General features: G+C 38.8%; 1 protein-coding gene across 9 annotated transcripts in view; it reads right to left on the bottom strand.

The window, feature by feature from the left end:
- Positions 1–163: 163 nt before the first annotated feature.
- The window catches only part of ctbp2l (C-terminal binding protein 2, like), a 64,124-nt gene continuing 44,074 nt past the window's right edge, over positions 164–20,213 (bottom strand). For 3 of the 9 annotated variants that reach the window (XM_077502527.1, XM_077502526.1, XM_077502529.1), the window contains 8 exons: positions 10,727–10,881; positions 7,898–8,042; positions 6,187–6,393; positions 5,733–5,947; positions 4,338–4,468; positions 4,062–4,189; positions 3,878–3,995; positions 171–1,220 (listed from right to left, as the gene is read on the bottom strand). In XM_077502527.1, the coding sequence (XP_077358653.1) occupies positions 1,037–1,220; positions 3,878–3,995; positions 4,062–4,189; positions 4,338–4,468; positions 5,733–5,947; positions 6,187–6,393; positions 7,898–8,042; positions 10,727–10,881 (1,283 nt within the window). In that variant the 3' untranslated portion in view covers positions 171–1,036. Of the gene's footprint in view, positions 1,221–2,818; positions 2,894–3,877; positions 3,996–4,061; positions 4,190–4,337; positions 4,469–5,732; positions 5,948–6,186; positions 6,394–7,897; positions 8,043–10,726; positions 10,882–18,797; positions 18,895–20,213 lie in introns of those variants that run through there. The other 6 variants (XM_077502530.1, XM_077502525.1, XM_077502524.1 and 3 more) reach the window with 6 other exon arrangements.

The following is a 20,213-nucleotide window of genomic DNA, read 5'->3' as shown; positions in this document are numbered from 1 at the left end:
TGTAATATTAAACCAATATTTAATTATCATTTGCGTAAACATTTAAAAAATGGTGGAACTACTTCAAATCTGGTCATCCAAATAGAGGACACTTTCAAATCATGTATTGTGGCGCCCTCCTGTGGCTGCAAAATGAAATACACAACTTTGAAACGGTGTTTCAGAATCTTTTTTTTCTTTTCTTTTTTTTTTTTTTATTGGAACTGCACTGAATGCTAAATGTTCACCTGATACAAGAAACAAATACAAATACTCACGCTAAAAACAAAAGCGTACTTGCTTTGGGGGGGGTGCTGCCTCGCTCTGCTATGATCTCCAAACTACGGACGGGAGTTTTCTGCTATTGCTTTTGACAAGAGGACAGGATGAGCCTGAACAAAGAAAAATTTGGAAGTGGAGCACGAGGAACATCCAACTAATCGATAGCAATCTAACAGGACAACTCGCCAAATACTGGAGATATGTGAGGTTTTTTTTTTCTTCTTCAGTTTTTCTTCAACTTGTGGACAAAATTGCAAAAAGGGAAAAAAAAGAAAAAAAGGGTATTCCTGAGTCGTCAAGTTTGTCGTCACCCTTTTTTGTTACATACTGGAATAACATTGGAATTAATAATTAAGTTCATCAAGTTTTTTTTGTTGTTTTTGTTTCCCCCTCCTCATTGTTGCACTTGCTAACCACTAATTGATTTTCAGCTCATTTTCTTCCTAATTAGTAGACGTGATTCTGAACTGCAGGCCTAAACAACAACACGCATTAGTTACAGAAGATGGCAAGGTCAAAGGGCGGCAGCTCAGGGATAAGGGGTTTAAAAAAAAAAAAAAGTTGGGAGGGGTGGAGGGGGGTATTGTTGATGCATCTTCCCAAAACAAAGTCCGCAGTGGTTGGCGTCCCCCCAGAGGGGGAAAAAAAAAATACAAACAAGATGAAAAGTACAAATTCCAGTGGAACCTGTAGGAATGGGGTGGGGGGGGGGGGGCACTGTCTTTTGGTCCCGTTTGAAGTGGGGGCGGTGATGGGGCGGAGAAAGGGGGAGGGGCTATTGCTCAGTGAGGTGCTCTCTGGGCTCGCAGTGTTTGGAAGGCTGATTGGGCGAGGGGGCCTGCGACGGGTGGGTACCGGAGGGCAGGGTGTGGGCGATGGGCACCCCGCCGGGTACCATGCCCTCGAGCGCCCCGGCGAGGCCGCCCGGCGCCACGCCCACCACGCCTGGCGGGTATCTGCTGGATGGCACGAGAGAGAGAGAGAGAACACTTACGTCACAAAAATGCACAATTTAAATGAAAAAAAAAAAACTAAGCTCAGTGGTGAGGGACAAGTAACAGCTCCTAAAAAAAAAAAAAAAAGTTTTATTTATTTATTTTAATGCTAGTTATTACATATGAATAAATGCTCACATCAATTACTGAAATTAACATTTTAATTCATTATAATTATCAAAAACTTCCAATTTACTTGTGACAAATAATTTTTTTTTACCCCCCCTAAAAACCCAGTACAATTTAGTGATCGTTTTAAATATTTTTTTTTGCCCCAAGTTACATTAGTAAAGGAAATTTAGAAAGTGTCAGAGAAATAATTTCTATTCGTCAAACATTAACATTTTTTCTTCCTTAAAAATGAACAAAACATTTTCATGAATTGAAAAATGAGTATTACAATTGTCACATTTTAAAGCTACAACATTCACAGAAAAAAAATCAAATAAAATCCCTTTTACAAAAATTAATTTTAACCTATACAATGCAAAGCAACAAAACCTAATTTATGTCCAATTAAAAGCATCCTGAACTTTTTTTTTTTTTTTTTTTTTTCTGGGGGGCTTTTGAAACTACTAAAAAATAAAAAAAAACTTTTGGAGTTGCATGTTTTTTCAACAATAATGTGTGGAATGAAAAAAAAAATCACACTAATAAATAGTTCCAAGATTTCAAATGAATTCAACATATTTCACTTATATTATTTCTAGAAATGTCCTAATTTCAAACGTGTAAGTGCAAGAGGGGTTTTGGGAAATTGTGACGGATTCTACTCCAATTTTGACTGCTAATACTGCATTCGAGGAAGGTGGCAAGTTGGACTTTTTCTGGTATATGTACAATATTGTGAAGTCGCAAAAAAAAAGGACCCTGACCGACATCAGTGTCCGTTTTCGATCAGACATCAACAACGGTGACCCCCGTAGAGACAAAGATCGTGAATGGTAGAACAGAATTTACACATTTGGAAACATGATTTCTTATAATATGAATTTACTTATTTGAAATAAGTAACTTCATGTAATGTAATTTGGACTGACTTAGCTATTTATCTTAACCAGCCATCTTTTTTTATCCAAGTGGGAAATATCTGACTTCCCACTGTCCTTGAATGCATCAATAAGGTGTGCTGGTGGAGCATAGGGGGAGGGTTTAGGGAGGATCGCCCACTCCCAAATCAGACTGTCAAATAAAAGAATACAGTTTATGTCCATTGCAGAATTGCAAAATACACAAACGCTCACTTGTGGAAATGATCCAAGTCGTGAGACGTAACCAAACAGCATAAGGTAAGCTCTCTTTTACTTCTCACTTTTTTTTCTTGATCAGTTAGCAGAGCATGACAAAATGCTAAATGTCGTAATAATAATAATAATAATAATAATAATAATGATGATGATAATGAAATTAGTATTCAAATAATTTAATGTAAACCTTTCCAATTCTGCAATGACTCATATGTCCACTAGTGGGCGCGTTTGGCATATCTATGAAAGAGGGGCACACACACACACACACACACAGGTGGTTGTGGTTCTAGCATCCATTCCAGGTGCATTTACCTGCTCCCCATCTAGGCATTTATTTTGTCTTGGGGAACGCCGGATGTGACGGCGGACAGTGTTTGGTTGATGTGGCTGCGTGCAACGACAACATCCAACACAATGCCAGCGTTAACATGGTAGAGCACAACATACTCGCAACCTCGCACACATGATGGACAGGATGCCTAACGAAGTTACAACACGTCATTTTATTGGCGAAAAATAAAATAATTTGGAAAAAAGCCTTACTACACCATGTCTATTTTTTATTTTTATTTTTTTTTCTCTTAAAGGAAAAAAAAATGCACTATACATCTATACAGTTTTTCCTCTTACATATGCATCAGGCCATCTCATTTAAAAAAAAAGCCTTACTAATACTATAAATCCTTTTTTTTTTTTTTTCTGTAACGCCTTACTATACATGGTCAACTTTTTTGTTAAAAAAATAAAATAAAAATAAATGCCTTAATATACATGGTCGTTTAAAAAAAAAAATACTGCTTACTATACATGGTCATTAAAAAAAATTGCCTTACTCTAAATGGTCATTTTAAAAAAACAAAATGCCTTACTACACAGTACAAGGTTGTTTAAAAATAAATAAATAACACCTTACAATACATGGTTAGTTTTTTGTTTGTTTTTTTTTTTAATAAAAAAAAAAAAGCGGCTTACTATATGTGCTCGTTTAAAAAGAAAAAAAAAAACAACTGACGATCCATAGCTGATTTAAAAAAAAAAAAAAAAACACCTTACTATACATGGTCGTTTAAAAAAAACAAAAAAAAAAAAAAAAAAAAACTTCTGACGATACATAGTTGTTTAAAAAAGAAAAACCTAACTATACATGGTTGTTTTTTTTTAAATTAAAAGAAATGCCTTACTATACATAGTGGTTTAAAAAAAAAAAAAAAACTGACAAAACAGTCGTTGAAAAAAAAAACTATACATGGGTGTTTTTAAAAAAAAAATATGTAAAAAACACATTTGATTGCTTAAAATATGTTTTGCTTTTTTAGAATATTGTTTAATTTTTTCTTTCAAATTTTTTCTGGAGGGTGGGGTGGAGTTCACCTGTAGGCGGCGCCGTTGAGCTCAGGGTGAACGGCAGGTTGTTCCATCACGGCCCAGGGCGCCGTGGTGACAAAGAACTCCTTGTTGACGCAGTTTCTTAAGCTGTCCGGGATGCGGCCTTCAGGAAAGGAAAGGAAGCGTTTGTGCAGCCCAACTCGAGTAAAAGCGAGCCTCGTCTACCCACCCGTGATGGCTCTTCGGATCTCGGTGGCGGCCGCCTCCCTCATTTCCAGAGATGCCTGCTCGCTGTACCAGGCCGTGTGAGGCGTGCAGATCAGGTTAGGAGCGTCTTTCAGGGGGCCTTGGGCAAAACTGAACACAAAGATTTCTACCGCTCACAAAAATGTTGACATACTGGACAAGTTTAGAGACGGTTTTTGACACAGTCACATCTATGTATCTATTTTTTTTTTGTATTATTTTTTTTATTATAAGTATTTTTTTTTTTTGCGAGCCTGACCTGAAGGGCTCGGTCTCATGGACGTCCAAGGCGGCCCCGCGTATCCGGCCCTCCTTCAGGGCCTGGGCCAGGGCCTTCTCGTCAACCAGACCGCCCCGGGCTGTGTTCACCAGGAACGCTCCCTGACGCATCTGATAGAACACACAAAAATAATACAATTATTAAAGTAAGAATTTATGAAAGAAATTGTTCAATTTATCCTGCAGTTCCCTCAACCCCTCCCTGCTCATATGGCTATACACATACAAAATATTACACAAAAAATATATTTAAAAAATAGATACATGAGAATGTAAAAATATTCGACCATAATACAAAAAGGTTAGATAAGGAATTAGTTGGAGACATCTATAAAATACAAAAAGAATTGGGGGAAAAAAATAATAATAATAATAATAATTTGATGAAAAAAAATAAAAAAATAGAAATAGAAATACTAGCAAATAATAAAAATGTTGATGCAAAAATTGGAGACATAAGCCAACAAACTGCCAAAAATAAAATTTAAAAAATGTAAAAAAAAATAAAATATATATATATATGTATATTTTTATATTTATATATATTTATATTTATAAAATATCATACACAGAAAACACAAAACAGACTATTTTGAAGATATAATATAAAATATATTAAGAGTACAATGATATGTGGAAAACACAATTTGAATCAGGTTTGGCTTTATGTGTCCCTAAATTAATTTTTCATGCAGATTTTTTTTTTTTTAAATCATGTCACATTTTTTAGGTGTTTTTTTTTTGTTTATTTTTAATTATAAAAGCTTGCACAATACAGATATTTATCATGCATTGTCCTTTATAGCTAGGACATTAAAGGAAAAAAAAATTCTACCCTAACCCTTAATTCACAAATTAAGGGTGAGGAGAGGAATCTTCAGAGAGTGCAGGAGTGAATTGTATCAGTCAGTTCCTCTCCTCTCGCCTCCTGTCTTCTCTCCTTTTTGTGTCGTGTTTAATAGATGTCAAACCGATATCCCTGACAATTATTTAATAATATACTACTATTGTACACTATTATTTATGTTTATTTTTCATTACAACCTGATGTGCTTGAGAAAAAAACAAAGGCAGATTTCAAAATCAGTGCAAAGAATTCATCTAGAAAAGTTGAGTTACATCGCTGATTAAATAAAAAATAATAATTTGTTGGCTTGCAATTTTCATAAAAAATAAAATGACATCCAACATACAGTACAAAAAAAAAATCAAAAACTAGAATATGAAAAAAAACCTAAAAATAGCAGCTATAAAATATCCAAATATTACACAAACAGAAAAAAGAAGCAGACACCTTTGAACCGATGAACATGCATCAAGATTAGGAGAGCAGCGAAAAGAAGAGTGATGTAATAATGCGGCGTTGCCCATGCACCTGTTTGATGGTGAAGTCGTTGATGAGGTGGTGGTTGTGCTCATTGAGGTTGCAGTGCAGGGAGACGCAGTCGCTCTGGTAGAGGAGGTCCTGCAGAGTGTAGACGCGCTGCACGCCCAGCGAGCGCTCCAGCCCGTCCTGCAGGTACGGGTCGTAGAACAGCACGTTGAAGCCGAACACCTTGGCGCGCACCGCCACCGCCTGCCCCGAGCGACCTGAGTGACACAGAAAAGGGGGGCGGGACAACGGCAGACCGTTAGCGGCGCCACTTGTGCGGTTAGCTAGTGACCTCGTTAGCATAACGAGGCGATTAAATAAATAAATGAAAACATTGCATGAATAATGCACAAAAAATACAAAACTATTAGCTGAAAAAATAGTCAAAAAATAATAATAATCACCAAAAAAAGAGAAAAATATATAAAAAATAAATAAATAAATCCCGCTCACTCACCGAATCCGATGAGGCCCAGGGTCTCGCCGCGGATGCGCGCGGCGCCCGAGGCCACTTCGCGTATCTGCTCCACGCTTTGCACCCGCGTGCCCTCCCGGAGAGCCTGGTAGAGCCACGTGTTCCGCCGGTACAGGTTGAGCACGTGGCACAGGGTGGAGTCGGCCGTCTCCTCCACGGCCGCCGATGGGATGTTGCACACGGCGATGCCTACGGTTCGGGGGCGGGGCATTGCTTCCCGTTAGTCGAGTAATGGTATATTGCACAATATATCGAAAACATATCGATATCGCGATATCGATATTGGCCCTTGCAATATGCATATCGCAAAGGCATGCAATAAGTTTTATACGGAATTTTATGCTTTTTATATGAATTTGACCAGTCAGACGCTAACTAAAAATGTGCATCGCCATCCAATAGTTGAAAATTATCAAGACATAATTACAATTAATTAACTAAGATTACATTAAGGTTGCTTATTTTGCCGCATGAAAAGTGTTTTTCTTTCATTAGATAATAAAAATGTAATTTCTTTAGGTACATGTTAAATATCGCAATAATATCGATATCGCTATGTTCGGCAAGTATATCGCATGTTTTTCCAATTTCGTGCAGCCCTAATATATATATATATATATATATATATATATATATATATATATATATATGTATATGTGTGTATGTATATATACACATACATATATATATATATATATATATATATATATATATATATATATATATGTGTGTGTATGTATATATATATATATATATGTGTGTGTATGTATATATGTGTGTATATATATATATATATATATTATATATATATATATATATATATATATTAGGGGCGGTAAAAAAATCGATTCGGTGATATATCGCGATACTACATCGCGCGATTCTCGAATCGATTCAATTAAAAAAAAATCGATATTTTTATTTATTTATTTATTTTTTTTAAAGAGCTCAGAATTGTTCATTCGGTAGTCTTACCGATTCAACGTCTTATCATCACTGCCTTTTTTTTTTTTTTGTGTGTGTGTGTGTGAATCGATTTTTAAACTTCCATTTTCAACAAAACGTCTGACTTCGGGTTAGGATTCACACCTTGAGCATGGAAGAATGTTATATGAAAGGAACATTAAGCCTTAATATTTTATTTTAATGCTGTTCAAACATGAAACAGATTACAACCTCTATAAGACTGAAATTTCAGATAAATAAATAATAAATTTTCATATAAATCTTACACTCTACAAGCTTACTGATTAGTATTTTCTAAATTTGAATGAAAAAAAATCGCAACAATCGACTTATAAATTCGTCTCGGGATTAATTGGTATCGAATCGAATCGTGACCTGTGAATCGTGATACGAATCGAATCGTCAGGTACTAGGCAATTCACACCCCTAATATATATATATATTATTATTTTAAATGTGTATTTTCTAATATCTCTAATATTTGTGAATTTTGGTTCTTTTTTTAATTGCATTATTTTACTATTTTTTTATTTTTTTATTTAGAATTTGGTATTTTTCACAGTATTTGGGGATTTATCATACAACATGCATTTTCATAAATATTATGATGTATATTTTTCACTATGTTGTGTATATTTTTCTGACGTTCTTTAGTATTCTCTGCTAATATTTTTCCATTTTTTCCTATGGCGTGATTAGTCATCTAGCAACGGTTATCGCAACATACCGAGCTCTCCGGCGGCTTTAATGTCGATGTTGTCGTATCCGCTGCCGATGCGGATGATGATGCGCAGCGCTTTGAACTTCTCCAGGTCCTCCCTGGTCAGGGTGATGGTGTGGTACATCATGGCCCCCACCGCCTCGTTTAGCACCTGCCCAACAAAACGAGACCCCGAGAGCTGATGAGTGTGTTTGAGGTTCAATGTAATTTCATCCATTCCAGCCTCTCCAAAAAAAAAAATCATTATTTGTAATATCAAACTTCTAAAAACGTGATTAAATAGGATGTCAAGAAATATAACACTTGGGGGCAGGCAGTATAATACAGACATAATCAGCTGATCAGCCTCAATTGTTTTTTTTTTTGTCGAATGATTAAAAATTAAATTGCAACAAACCACATCATGTCATACCTCAAATTAAAGGTCTTGAAGTAGCTTTTTCAGATTTGCAACTTCCTTATGGATGTTTTGTATGTTTCATGTCGCAATGACCAAAAATAAGCTTGAAGAAAATCTTTTCTTCGGTTTCAGAACTTTGTACATATAAAAAAAAACAACATTTCAACAATGTTAAATGCAAAAATTTCCTTAGATTTTTATCCAGTGACTGTCTAATTATAACAAAACAGCAAGTTACCGGTACAGCTAAAATTAACTCCTTTGCTCCCAAGAACGTATAAATACGTTGTATTTTAAATGTTTTAAGTGTCCCAAAGACTTATTTATACTTTTTTTATATGCTTGAGCATACAGAAGACTTTTATAGGTGGCTCTCAACTGCAGAGAACGGGTGAAAAATGGTAGTTATTATGAAAACGGCCAGCAGATGGCAGCAGAGTATAAGAGATCAACCAGGGCCATGTTAAAAAAAGTTGATTTCCCCATAGTTCTAAAAAGATTTGTGAATGATGATGAAACTTAGCTATATTCTAATGTTAATTGATGAAAAACAGAAATGTTTTTTTTTCTGATAAAAGAAGAAACTGTAATCTTTCTTTTGGTAGTTTTCCATGTTTTTATAAGCAATAGAACACAATATTCTGTGGGCCTTGCAAAATCCAGTAAAACAGCGAACAGGGTTGCTTCAGTGAAAACGGCAGCGTGTGAATGAGTTAAAGGTCAGATCTGTAAGTATGATGTCATGATGTGATGACATCATAACCCCCAAAACATGCTTTCTTAGTTTGGAAGTTACTGTGAGCTTAAAGAGAGTCAAATAAGCGCAAAACAGAAAAAAAACATTTGTCTCCTTCCCATGATGCTGCGCTCACAAGGAAGAGGGATCGGTTACAGCAGTAACCTTGCACTTATGTGCAACCTTTTCCGCTGATTTTCTTTATCAGCAAGCCGGCAACATTTGCCACGTAATGTCTCTTGCCCATGCGAAGAGATTGGACACGTTCAATCTCCACCGCCTCCTCTGGCTATCTTGCGCTTATTACGGCCAACTGCCGAGGTGAACATTACCGCCATGTTTTCCCCTGATAAGATGGCGTTAAAAAAAAAAAATACAAAAGGTCTGCGGGTCTTTTGATTGAACTGATCGCCATGCAACGGCTTGCTTTTTTTGTTTGTTTTTAATATATCACCGCTTTAATGTAGAAATGCGTCTGTGAGATGTAGCAACAGATAGCAGCAAACCATCTTTGAGGCCGTGTTTTTGCAGCAATAAAAAAAAAAAAAAAGGATAAAAAAGTCTCCTCTCCACAAGCCAAAATAATTACAGCACTCCCCCGCCCCCCAACCCGCCCCGCTGCACTCCGCACTCCAATAAAACAACGCCACTGTTGCTTGCCCGGCAACATTAAAGCACAAACAAGCACGCTACTGTACTTGCAAAGGCTCTTGTCACTTCAGGGCGATTAATAAATTTACACAAAAATGATACAACCAGGATCAAGAGAATTTTCAAGAAAAAAAATACGGGAATAAAGGAAAAAGATCATTTGGAAAATGGTTACATTGGCACAATAAAATTATAATTACGAGGAAAGAAATTTGTAGTGGAATAATTTGACTCCAAAAAATGTATAAATTATAAAATGACTGCATTTAATGAATCATTTCTGACAAATCAGTTTTTAATAAATCTAATCTATTAATAAACTCTTAATAAACAAATTTTTATTGAAACATTTTAAAGCGTAGGTTTGGGAAGATTACTAACGACAATTATAGACTTTTTATCTTATCATATTGGGGGGGGGGGAAATGAAAAAAATATTCCATCATTCTTTTAATAAAACAAATGTACTCTCATCACATTCTGAATTTTTTAAAATATTAGTACAACTCAATCAAATATCTTTATCTCTTTATTCTCAGAACTTTGGCTATTTTCCCCCCATTATTTCCATTAGTAAGTTTTTAATAAATTAGCTTGTCTTCTTTAAAACGTCTTCTTGTCCTGTAATGTTTTCTAATTACTTGATTAATTACTTGACAACATAATAATCTAAACATTCTAATAACATTTTAAAAAATCTATTATTACAAATTATCTTAGCAGTATCTTAGAATTAGTATCTTCGAATTAGTTTAGTATGCTGAGGTAATTTAGTATTAGATTAGCATGCTAAGTTAGCATTAGCATTGTAACTTAGCATGGTAAGCTAGCATTAGCATGTTATCTAAGCATTAGCATGCTAATCTAGCATTAGCATGCTAACTTAGCATTTGCATCTTAATTTAGCATTAGCATGCTAACTTCAATTCTCAAAATTCCACATTTTTCTTCTTGATTATTATTATTATTATTATTATTTGCCAAACCGTATAATAACACTAGTCCAAGTTTTCACCAATACGATTGAAGACGATCTAGACGGCGATACCTTCTCGTGAATCTCCTGCGTGGACTGCGCGTCACAGAAGGCGACGGTGGCCAAGTCTTTGAGGATGGGCATCTCCACCGTGCAGTCGCGCCCGTCCAGCAGCGCCACCAACGGGCGCGGGTGCATGGGCCCGTTCATGATTTGGGGCCGGATACCTGCAGGAGGGACGAAGGAAGGATCTTAGATTTTGATGCCGAAATACCTTACCGTAACCATCCTGTTAACTCATTTGCTCCCAAAAACGTATAAATATGTTCTATTTTAAATGTATTAAGTATCCCAAAGACGTATTTTTAGTTTTGGTTTTTTTTCTTGTTTTTTTTATGCTAGAGCATACAGAAAGCTTTGATGCAGCCTCCCATCTACAGAAAAAGGGTGAAAAAAATGGTAGCAATTACATAAACGGCCAGCAGGTGGCAGCAGAGTATAAGAGAATGAAAACGAGCTGTTTGCCCACAATTTGCAGCCGATTTGTGAATAATGATGAAACCTAGGCTATATTCTAATGCTAATTGCTGCAAAACGGAAACAAATAGAAATATATTTTTATTTTATTTTTTTCCTGATAAAAGAAGAGACTCTAATCTTTCTTTTGGTAGGTTCCATGTTTTTATAGCAATAGAACACAGTATTGTGTGGCCCTTGCAAAATCAGTCAAAATCCAGTAAAACAGCCGGGAGTGAAGGGGATTGTTTCTGTGAAAATGGCTGCCAGTCAATGAGTTAAACGTAAAACGAAAATAATCGTAGGCTCACTATTTGGCAAAGCAAAGATCCTCTGTTATATTGACTTGTTCTAGCTATCTAGATGTGACTACAATTTAATCAATTGACAAAAAGTATCGGCTCATTATTTGATAAGTTGAAAGACACCATTACAGTATATCGATTCTGTTTAAATGTCATCTCACTATAATTGGAACGTTCTCTACGATTAAAGGCTCACTATTTGGCGAGATCAGAGAGCCATTTTGATAGTTTTATCAATTCTGTTAAATGTCGGCAATTCGAACGACACTAATTGCAGGCTCGTTATTTGCCGAGATCAAAGACATTTGCTAGTTTAATCGATTTTATTAAATGTCACTTTGATTGAAACATTTGGACAATACGTGTAAGGCCACCGTTTTAGAAGTGAGAGCGAAAAAAAATTGGGCCAAATTAGCATGAAACAAGCATGGAAGAAATAAAATAAACAGAACACAGCCAGTTAGACTGAAGTGCTCCCAAGAGTCGCATCGGCGACAAAGAGGAGAAAACGAAGAACGTGAAAAAGAAGGAAGGACGGCAGGCGAGCAGTCCGGCCGGCACTGCGGAGGATTGAAGAGGAGGAGGAGGCGGACGGAAAGCGGAGGTGTCGTCTCGCAGCCTGTTGTCATGGTGATCACTTCACCGGCTTTGGATGCCACTTTAAAATGTACTTTGACTTGATTTCTGGCAAAGCAGGTCACGCGGAGCCAGCTGACGACTGACGGGCGCCTTCCTCGCGTCACTCCGCACACTTTCAAGGTCAACTCGGCGGGGGAAGGTGAGAGACACGACTGACATCAGGCTGAATAGAAATGTCGTTCAACGGTGAAGACGGATGACCGATCAACAACTGATGACAAGCTAGAGCAGGGGTCTGCAACCTGCGACTCCGGAGTCACATGAGGCCCTTTACTACCTCTCCTGTGGCAAGTAGAAAGTCATTTTTTTTTTTAAATATATATATATATAATTTATTTATTTTTTTTTGTTTTTTTTAGATAAAATATTCTTTAAATGGATTCATGAATTTAAGTACAGTATTCAAACAATGTCAGTGTCCAAAGTTTTAAGTTGTCAGAAAAAGATGAAAGGCAGATGAAAAAGTAAAAACAAAATGTCGAAAAAGTGATCTTAAAAAAGAAGAAGAAAATTACAATAATTGTCAAATATGTCAGAGAATTGAATAAAAAAAAAAAAAAAAGGCAGAATAGAAAATGTTTAAAAAAAAAAAAAAAAAAGTCATGTTAAAATGTCCAAAAACAAAAGAAGAAATCCCGAAAATTGCCAAAAAATTGATAGCAAAAAAAAAACTCCATGCCCACAAGACTGCCAAAAATGTTAGAAATTGACAGAAAAGCAGAAAAGGCTAAAAATGAAGTATGGAAAAAAAAAAGATCAAAAGCGGAAGACAAAAGGTTGCAGAAAATTAATCTGAAAGTATTGGTTTGATCCTGCATATTTTTCTGTTATAGTGCAGCTCTAGATTGGCTGGCAACCAGTTCAGGGTGTAACCCCGCCTACTGCCCATAGCCAGCTGGAATAGGCTCCAGCACTCCCCGCGACCCTTGTGAGGAGCAAACGGTTCAGAAAATGGACGGATGAATGGATGGGTGGGTGCAGCTCTCGTTAGCGCTTGGGCGCTCAGTACATTCATTAGACTCATACTAACGCACTGTTTCATTCATCGCTATATTCAAATGTGTTGTGGCTCCAGACAGATATTTTGTTATTTATTTGGCCTAAAATGGCTCTTTTGAAAGCAAAGTTTTCTGTCCTCTGAACTACAACATATATATGCTATAACGTCAAAAATTTGGTGTCGACATATTCGTGAAAATACAGTCTTCTAATTTTTTTAAGCAACTTTCCAAGTCATGTTGGATTTAGCTCATTTTCAATTATTTTATTTTAAATCAAAACTAGAGCTTGACAAAGTGTAATTAAAAAAAAAAAAAATAGCCAACTCCAGTAACAGCCTCGAGTGTATGATTCATGCAGCAGGCTTTTACTCTTTTGCTATCTCTCTTCTCTCCGGTGTGATAGCATCTCTTGTTTGCTCACTTCTCCTTCCTTTGTCACTCCTTTTCTCGGCCATCAATCTTCAGCTGTCACCCCCAGGAATCGCTGATGCCCCAGCCCCTGCCATCCGTCGCTTATTTGTCATTCTGTCTGCTCCTTGTTGGCAAGGGTAGAAAAATAACCACGGTTGGGGTCGAGTCCAAGTCAAGACAGACTTAGAGGCAAAGTCAAGACGCAAACATCAACTATGTTACGATCGAGACATTTTCAGGTTGAGCCCAAGACTGAAGTGTTGATACCAAGACTTATTACAACCCTAATTCAAAGTCTTAGTCCTGGTAAGACCAAGATTTTGAGTGGTTACGACCAACTCAAAATCAAAACTTTTTGAGGTTGAGACCAAGTCAAGAAAGAGAGGCAAAGTCAAGACTCAAACGTCAACTACAATCTAGGTCATTTGAGGTTGAGCACTAAGGACTAATACGTTGATACAAAGACCAAGATGTTGAGTGGTTGAAACCAGCTCAAGATCAAGACTTTTCAAGGTTGAGAATAAGTCAAGAAAGAGACTTGGAGGCAAAATCAAGACTCAAATGTCGACTGTTACCATCGAGACCTTTTGAGGTAGAGCCCAAGAGTAAAATGTTGATACCAAGACCAAGATTTTGAGTGGTTAAGACCAACTCAGGATCAAAACTTTTTGAGGTTGAGACAAAGTTAAGAAAGAGAGGCAAAGTCAAGACTCAAACATTGACTACAATCAAGGTCATTTGAGGTTAGGTACTAAGGACTAATGTGTTGATCCAAAGACCAAGATGTTGAGTGGTTGAGACCACTTCAAGATCAAGACTTTTTGAGTTTGAGACTAAGTCAAGAAAGAGAGAGGCAAAATCAAGACTCAAATGTCGACTGTTACCATCGAGACCTTTTGAGGTTGAGTCCAAGACTAAAGTGTTGATACTAGGACCAAGACTTATCTCAACCCCAATTCAAAGTCTTAGTCCTGGGCTTGGTCTCAACTCCTTTAAATCTTGGTCCCAATTTGGTCTTGGGTCCTTAGTCTAAACCACTCAGTCTTGGTTTTGGTATCAGTCCTTGAAAGTCTGTCTAGAGTGGGTCTCAATTCCTTTAAGTCTCAATCATGACAGTTTCAATGCCTTCTAGTCTCAGTCTTGCCTTAGTCTCAATCCCTCAGTCATGGTCTTGACTTGGTCTCAGATTATTTGTACTTCAGTCTGTTGATGGACAGAAACTGGCCATTCGGCAAGGTGAACTGGAACGGCACCTGCACCTTGTGGACCACTTGCGCCTGGTCAGCATCCACATAAAACCGGAACCTTGAGGCCAGTTTGCGGCACACATTTTATTTACGACGCTTTGGATCTTTTAGCGCGTTTACTTCACAAGTGCGCCGTCGCCGCGTGCTTCCAATTCCGCCGCGGCCAAACCCCCATGAAAGAAGCCAATAAATATCAAAAGGACATTTTTACTCGGCGCTGACAAGCTCTCAGCTGTGAAGTGACAAACGCTCGCTTCCTCTCTCTCGCAGCGCCGAGGAATAAAAAAAGTGCGTGTTTGCTGGGCATGTTCACCGCAGGCTGTGCTAGTGCTGCAGGTGAGATACACAACCCCAGGGAGAAAAAACAACACAGCGCATGTCAACAAAAGGCGCAGTGAATTCACTTAACGTCTCTACAGTGTTGATGGGTACTCTCATTTTCCCTCTTGTCTTCCCGCTAGCTGCGCTTGTTGCTCAACTGTTGCCTCACCACTGTGAGTGTGTGTTGGGAGGCGTGCGTGTTCACAGAAGAAGCCAGCAGCTGTCGTAGCGGCGCTTGCCAAGCGACTGCAACACACATGAACCGCGACCGCAACGGTGGGAACGCGAATAACCGTGACGCTAAACAAGCAATGAAAACGTTACGTGATCATATGTATTGTATAAAATAGAATGTAAGCAGCTTCCGCCGACATTGTTGGGGCAAGATTAGCGAAACAGCATGCCGTTGTCAGATCTTCCTTGTGATTTCTCGGTCAGGTATTTTCAGGACGCCGATATTTCTCTTCGAAGAAAGCAAAGGGGGCTTTAAATTTTTGAGTGAAGGGTATCTTCACTCACTCACCATGCAATTTTGCCCCAAAACAAAAGGAAATACGCGTTGGATGTAAGGAAAAGACGAAGTTGCTTCACTCACTTCCACCGATTGTCGGCAAAACCGAAGTTTTTGGACACTATTCCTGTTAAGCAAGGTAACTAATGAATTGATATTACCTCATAGTTTAAATGTTTTGTTGGCATTTATAGTAAATAGTAAGTCAACAAACGTGTGGATGGTTAGCTACCCGGAACTATCGCTAACCTTTGGCTAAAAACAAAAAAGGAGAACATTACCTTAGCGCAGACGTAGTAGTTTCTGGTCATTTTGGAAGGATTTGACTGGTCGTGTGTGCAAAGTTTGTTCTGTTGGAATTTATCGTAAATAGTAAGTCAGCAAATGTGTGGACGGTTAGCTACCCGGAGCGATCGTTGGCCTTTGGCTAAAAACAACAATGGAGAACATTACCGGTACATAGTGGTTTCTGGTCATTTTGGAGGGATTCGACTGGTCGTGTGTGTGTGGTGACTGTGGTCTTCCACAAAGTTTGATCCAGCGCAGACATTTTTCATAGTTGTTTGAGGGTTTAGCGAAGGGAATAAACCGGACAGTGTCTCGCTCGTGTCTCTCTTACACAAACCGTGACTGCAGCAGACCACCGATTAGTCGATCGGGATAATGGCTATCACTCTTACACAACCATTTTATTGATTTTTTTATTTTTTTTTCTTGGCTTTGGACAACCACATAATGCACTACCGGGAGCGGGACTGCTTTTGTTTGTCCGCAGCAAAACGCATGTGCCGTCGCAGACATGACGTCTTGTGTCTTGATTGGTTTGCTAGGTCATGCGGGCGTAAGGTCAATTGACTACAGCTAAAAAAATAATAATAATAAAAAAATAAATCACGACTTCAAACGCAACGCTACATTTTCGCACAATCGTCGCTAGCTTAAGCGGCAAGCAGCGAACAGCTGGAGGGGCTAAAAGGTCACAACGAAAGTTATCTGAGAACTCAAACTAGCATGACGAGACTTTCCTCAATTCCATGCTACGCTTCCTGCATGCATGGAAGCTATGTGGGAAGATTGCCGCCGCTGCTCCTGCTACTGCTGCTGCTGCCCTTGGTGGAGCCAGCGACACTTAGTCAGAGTCTGGCAAGCCCAACGCAGCAGCAGATGAGGCCAGAGTTTCCATTATGTGGCCAGACTTTTTCTACCACCGCGAGGAGTGGGAGGAGGAGGAGGAGGAGGGGTGGCGGGTTTGTGGGTGTTTGGCGGGTGGGAGAAGAACCAGGAGGGGAGAGAGGGAAAACACATTTACGAGCAGACAAGCTCTCCATCGTATTATCGTCATCTGCTGCTGACGGTTACCTAGCAACCGCAAGCTGCCGATTGCAGGTGGCCAACACCAACTTCGAGGAGGTTGGCAGAAGCAAAGATGAAACATGACCCGCTCACATCACCAGATGAATGTCAATCAAAGGGGCTGGAAACTAGCTAGGAAGACTGGTTGGTTTCTGGTTCCAGGTTGATTCAACTAGTAGCTTACAGAATCGGTTTTAGTTCCGTTCCTACGGTTGCGAATCAGAATGCACCCGAGTCTATTGCTAACCTATCCAAGCGCACTGGTAAAGACATAATTACAGGAAGAAAAATATTGCTACGTCATAGGATGCATTCTTCTGCTGTTTGTAACTTTGCATGATGGTAACAGTAACAAGGACCCCCTTGGACCGGCATTCAGTTTTGACAGTTTTAGATTTGTCCACCAGCTAGCTTTCATGATAACGGCATACACTGTCATATAAATGTAAATTTAAAAATGTTAGTATTTTTGAAAGGCTCCCTTGCCAGAGTAAATCGATTTTTTTTAAGTAAAAACAAATAATAGGGCTGTGTTTTCCATTTCGAGCCCAATATCGATTCATAAAACCATGAATGGATTATTTAAATATCTAATTTTCCCCCTTAAATTTTTAAGAAAATATCATTTTAAAGGTCTTTTTTTTTTCTTTTTCTTTTATATTAGCATCCATCCATCCATTTTCTTGGCCGCTTATTCCTCACAAGGTTCGCGGGGGATGCTGGAGCCTATCTCAGCTGGCTCTGGGCAGTAGGCGGGGGACACCCTGGACTGGTTGCCAGCCAATCGCAGGTATCTTACCATTTTCTTGAAATTTACTATTCACATGAATTCAAATGTATTTTCTAAAATTTACAAAAGCGCTGATTCATTTCACTTTCAGACAATTCAGAATATTTCAAGTTTATATTTACAATTATTAATGTGTTAATTTTGTTATCATTTGTTCAATAAAGCAGTTACATTGAAAGTGCACCGGTGGCTGTTAAAGATGTCACAAGAACCCTGTCTAATATATAAAAAAAAAAAAAAAGTAGTGCTTTGGCACCATCTTGTTGCATTTCTTGGCAATTGAGAGAAATTTCATGGGGTCCCAATTACTCGCACATTTTCCTCAGCTCGAAGGGCGAGTTCCCTATCCCAAGCAAAATATATTCATTTAGTATACTCCTATTATTTCGATGGAAGTACATGCAAGTTAATTCTCAGAGGGGGGGAAAAAAGTTTCAGGAGAAATTCGAGTTAACACACAAATGTGTACTGGGGGTCACAATCACATATAATGGCCTGGTGGTGTTTGCGCCTTTATTCCACCAGATTTCGTATTCTCCAGTCTGGCACATGACTCATTTAAGGAGGAGAAAAGCCACTGTCAGCCAGGGGCAGCGCGAGGTCACTACATGTGGGTTTTGTTTTTTGTTTTTGAGGAGGAGGAGGGCATGTGTATTTATGAGTGAGCGTCCTTTGTTGGCAGTCACGACCCCCCCCCCCCCTTGAAAAAAAGTCGCGCACAAAGGCCGCTTGTCCCGCGCTGTGCCCCACCCGGCTGGCCGCCACACCGCTGTTAAGAAATCGAGCGCACGCCTCATTTCTTTTTTTTTTTTTTTTTTTTTTTAGGGTAGAAAGCAGAACAAAAGCTAATGTCAACAGCCTGTGCGCACATCTACCCCGCCAAGTTACTACCCAGGAAGTGTGCACTAAGTGTTAGCGTGCGGGGATGACAACGCGGTGACCCCCCCCCCCACCCCCCTCCCCAAAAGTAACACTCTCCCCCCGTTCCATCCCACATGCCAGACTTTATTCGACATCCAGCAAAGAAAAACAGGAAACATGCCGCTTGCCTGGAAAATGTTGCCGCCACATTCTTCCTCGGTCTTATAAACGTCGCATGATGGTGGTGGGGGGGGAGAAATAACACGGTTGAGGGTAGGAAAAAAATTGCCCCCCCCCCCCAAAAAAAAAAAAAAAAATGGAAAAAGACAATCTGAAAATTATCTCTCCCACCCCAACCCCTCCCTCCCCGACCCCCCCTCAGTCCGGGGGGTGGCAAATCACGGAGATCGCAGCTGCATCTTCTTCACCATGCGGAATTTTGCTCCTTTAAAAAACTGCCCCCCCCCCAGGTTGGAAAAAAGGCAGCGGAATGGCTTCTCCCTTCTCGCACCGTCTATTCACCGCTCGCCGCTACATCGGGTCTGCACGATCCCTCTCTTCCTCCTCCACCCTTTTCCCTCCTCTTCCTCCTTCTTCTTCTTCTCCTCGCCGCTTTTTGGGGTATGTTTTATTTCTGATCTGGACTGGTCACACCCCCTCCCCTCCCCTCATACACCCACACACACACACACACACACACACACACCCCTCTCTCTCCCGATTATTTGGTTTCCTCCACTCCTGCTTTTTTTCCCGTCCTATCTTGACAGCTATAATAGTTTGCATAGCAAGCAAAGTGTAATTCAATTCAACCATCAACATTTTTCCGCCTTACGACGACGCAAACAACAATGAAACAGTGACCCTTTTGAACAGTCCCTCTAGCCAGAGGACGAGCTGCCCTGTGTTTGTTTGCAGAGTGACCACCAGAGCATCTCGGGCCCTTGACATTGCCTCAGTTGATTTTCTTGTGTTTGTATTTTTGCAGTAGTTCAATTTTGTCCCCCTGGGGGGACGCAAGACGGCGGACGATTGACAGGTCGCCGTGCCGAATGACTGCGAGTGGGTGAAAATGGCCTGTTTAGAATAACAATGTCGTCGCCACTCTGCTGCGGAGAAAGGAAAGAAAAAAAACAAAGAGGCTGGCCGCCGCGGTCGCACGCCAAAAGCTATTATCTGACGGTAAAGTGGAAAAGCTGGCTGAATGTATGTGCATTTGTGTTTGTGCACACGTGGATGTTTGCGTTGTGTGGCTGCCCCAACTGATTGATCCACAAAATTGGACTTTATTCTTTTTTTTTTTTTTTTAATTCTAATGATTTTAAAAAAAAAAATGCAATTGTATTAAGCGGTATGATTTTTTTCCAATACAATGTAATTGTATAGTTTTTTTGTCTTGAAATTTTAATAAACCTTATTTCATTATACAACTCTCATGAGATTATAACTTTTAATTTTATTTTATTTTATTTATTTTTTTGTAATCACTGCATTGTAATTTTTGGTAAAAAAAAAATAAAAATACAAACCATTAGAAAAAAATGTTTTCTGAAAATATTATATTCCAGACTTTTTTTTTTTAAATGACTTATGACATTGTACAA

Source organism: Festucalex cinctus, chromosome 17, assembly GCF_051991245.1.
Source record: "Festucalex cinctus isolate MCC-2025b chromosome 17, RoL_Fcin_1.0, whole genome shotgun sequence".
In the NCBI taxonomy this organism is placed as follows: Eukaryota; Metazoa; Chordata; class Actinopteri; order Syngnathiformes; family Syngnathidae; genus Festucalex; species Festucalex cinctus.
This window is presented reverse-complemented; position numbering and strand designations above follow the sequence as displayed.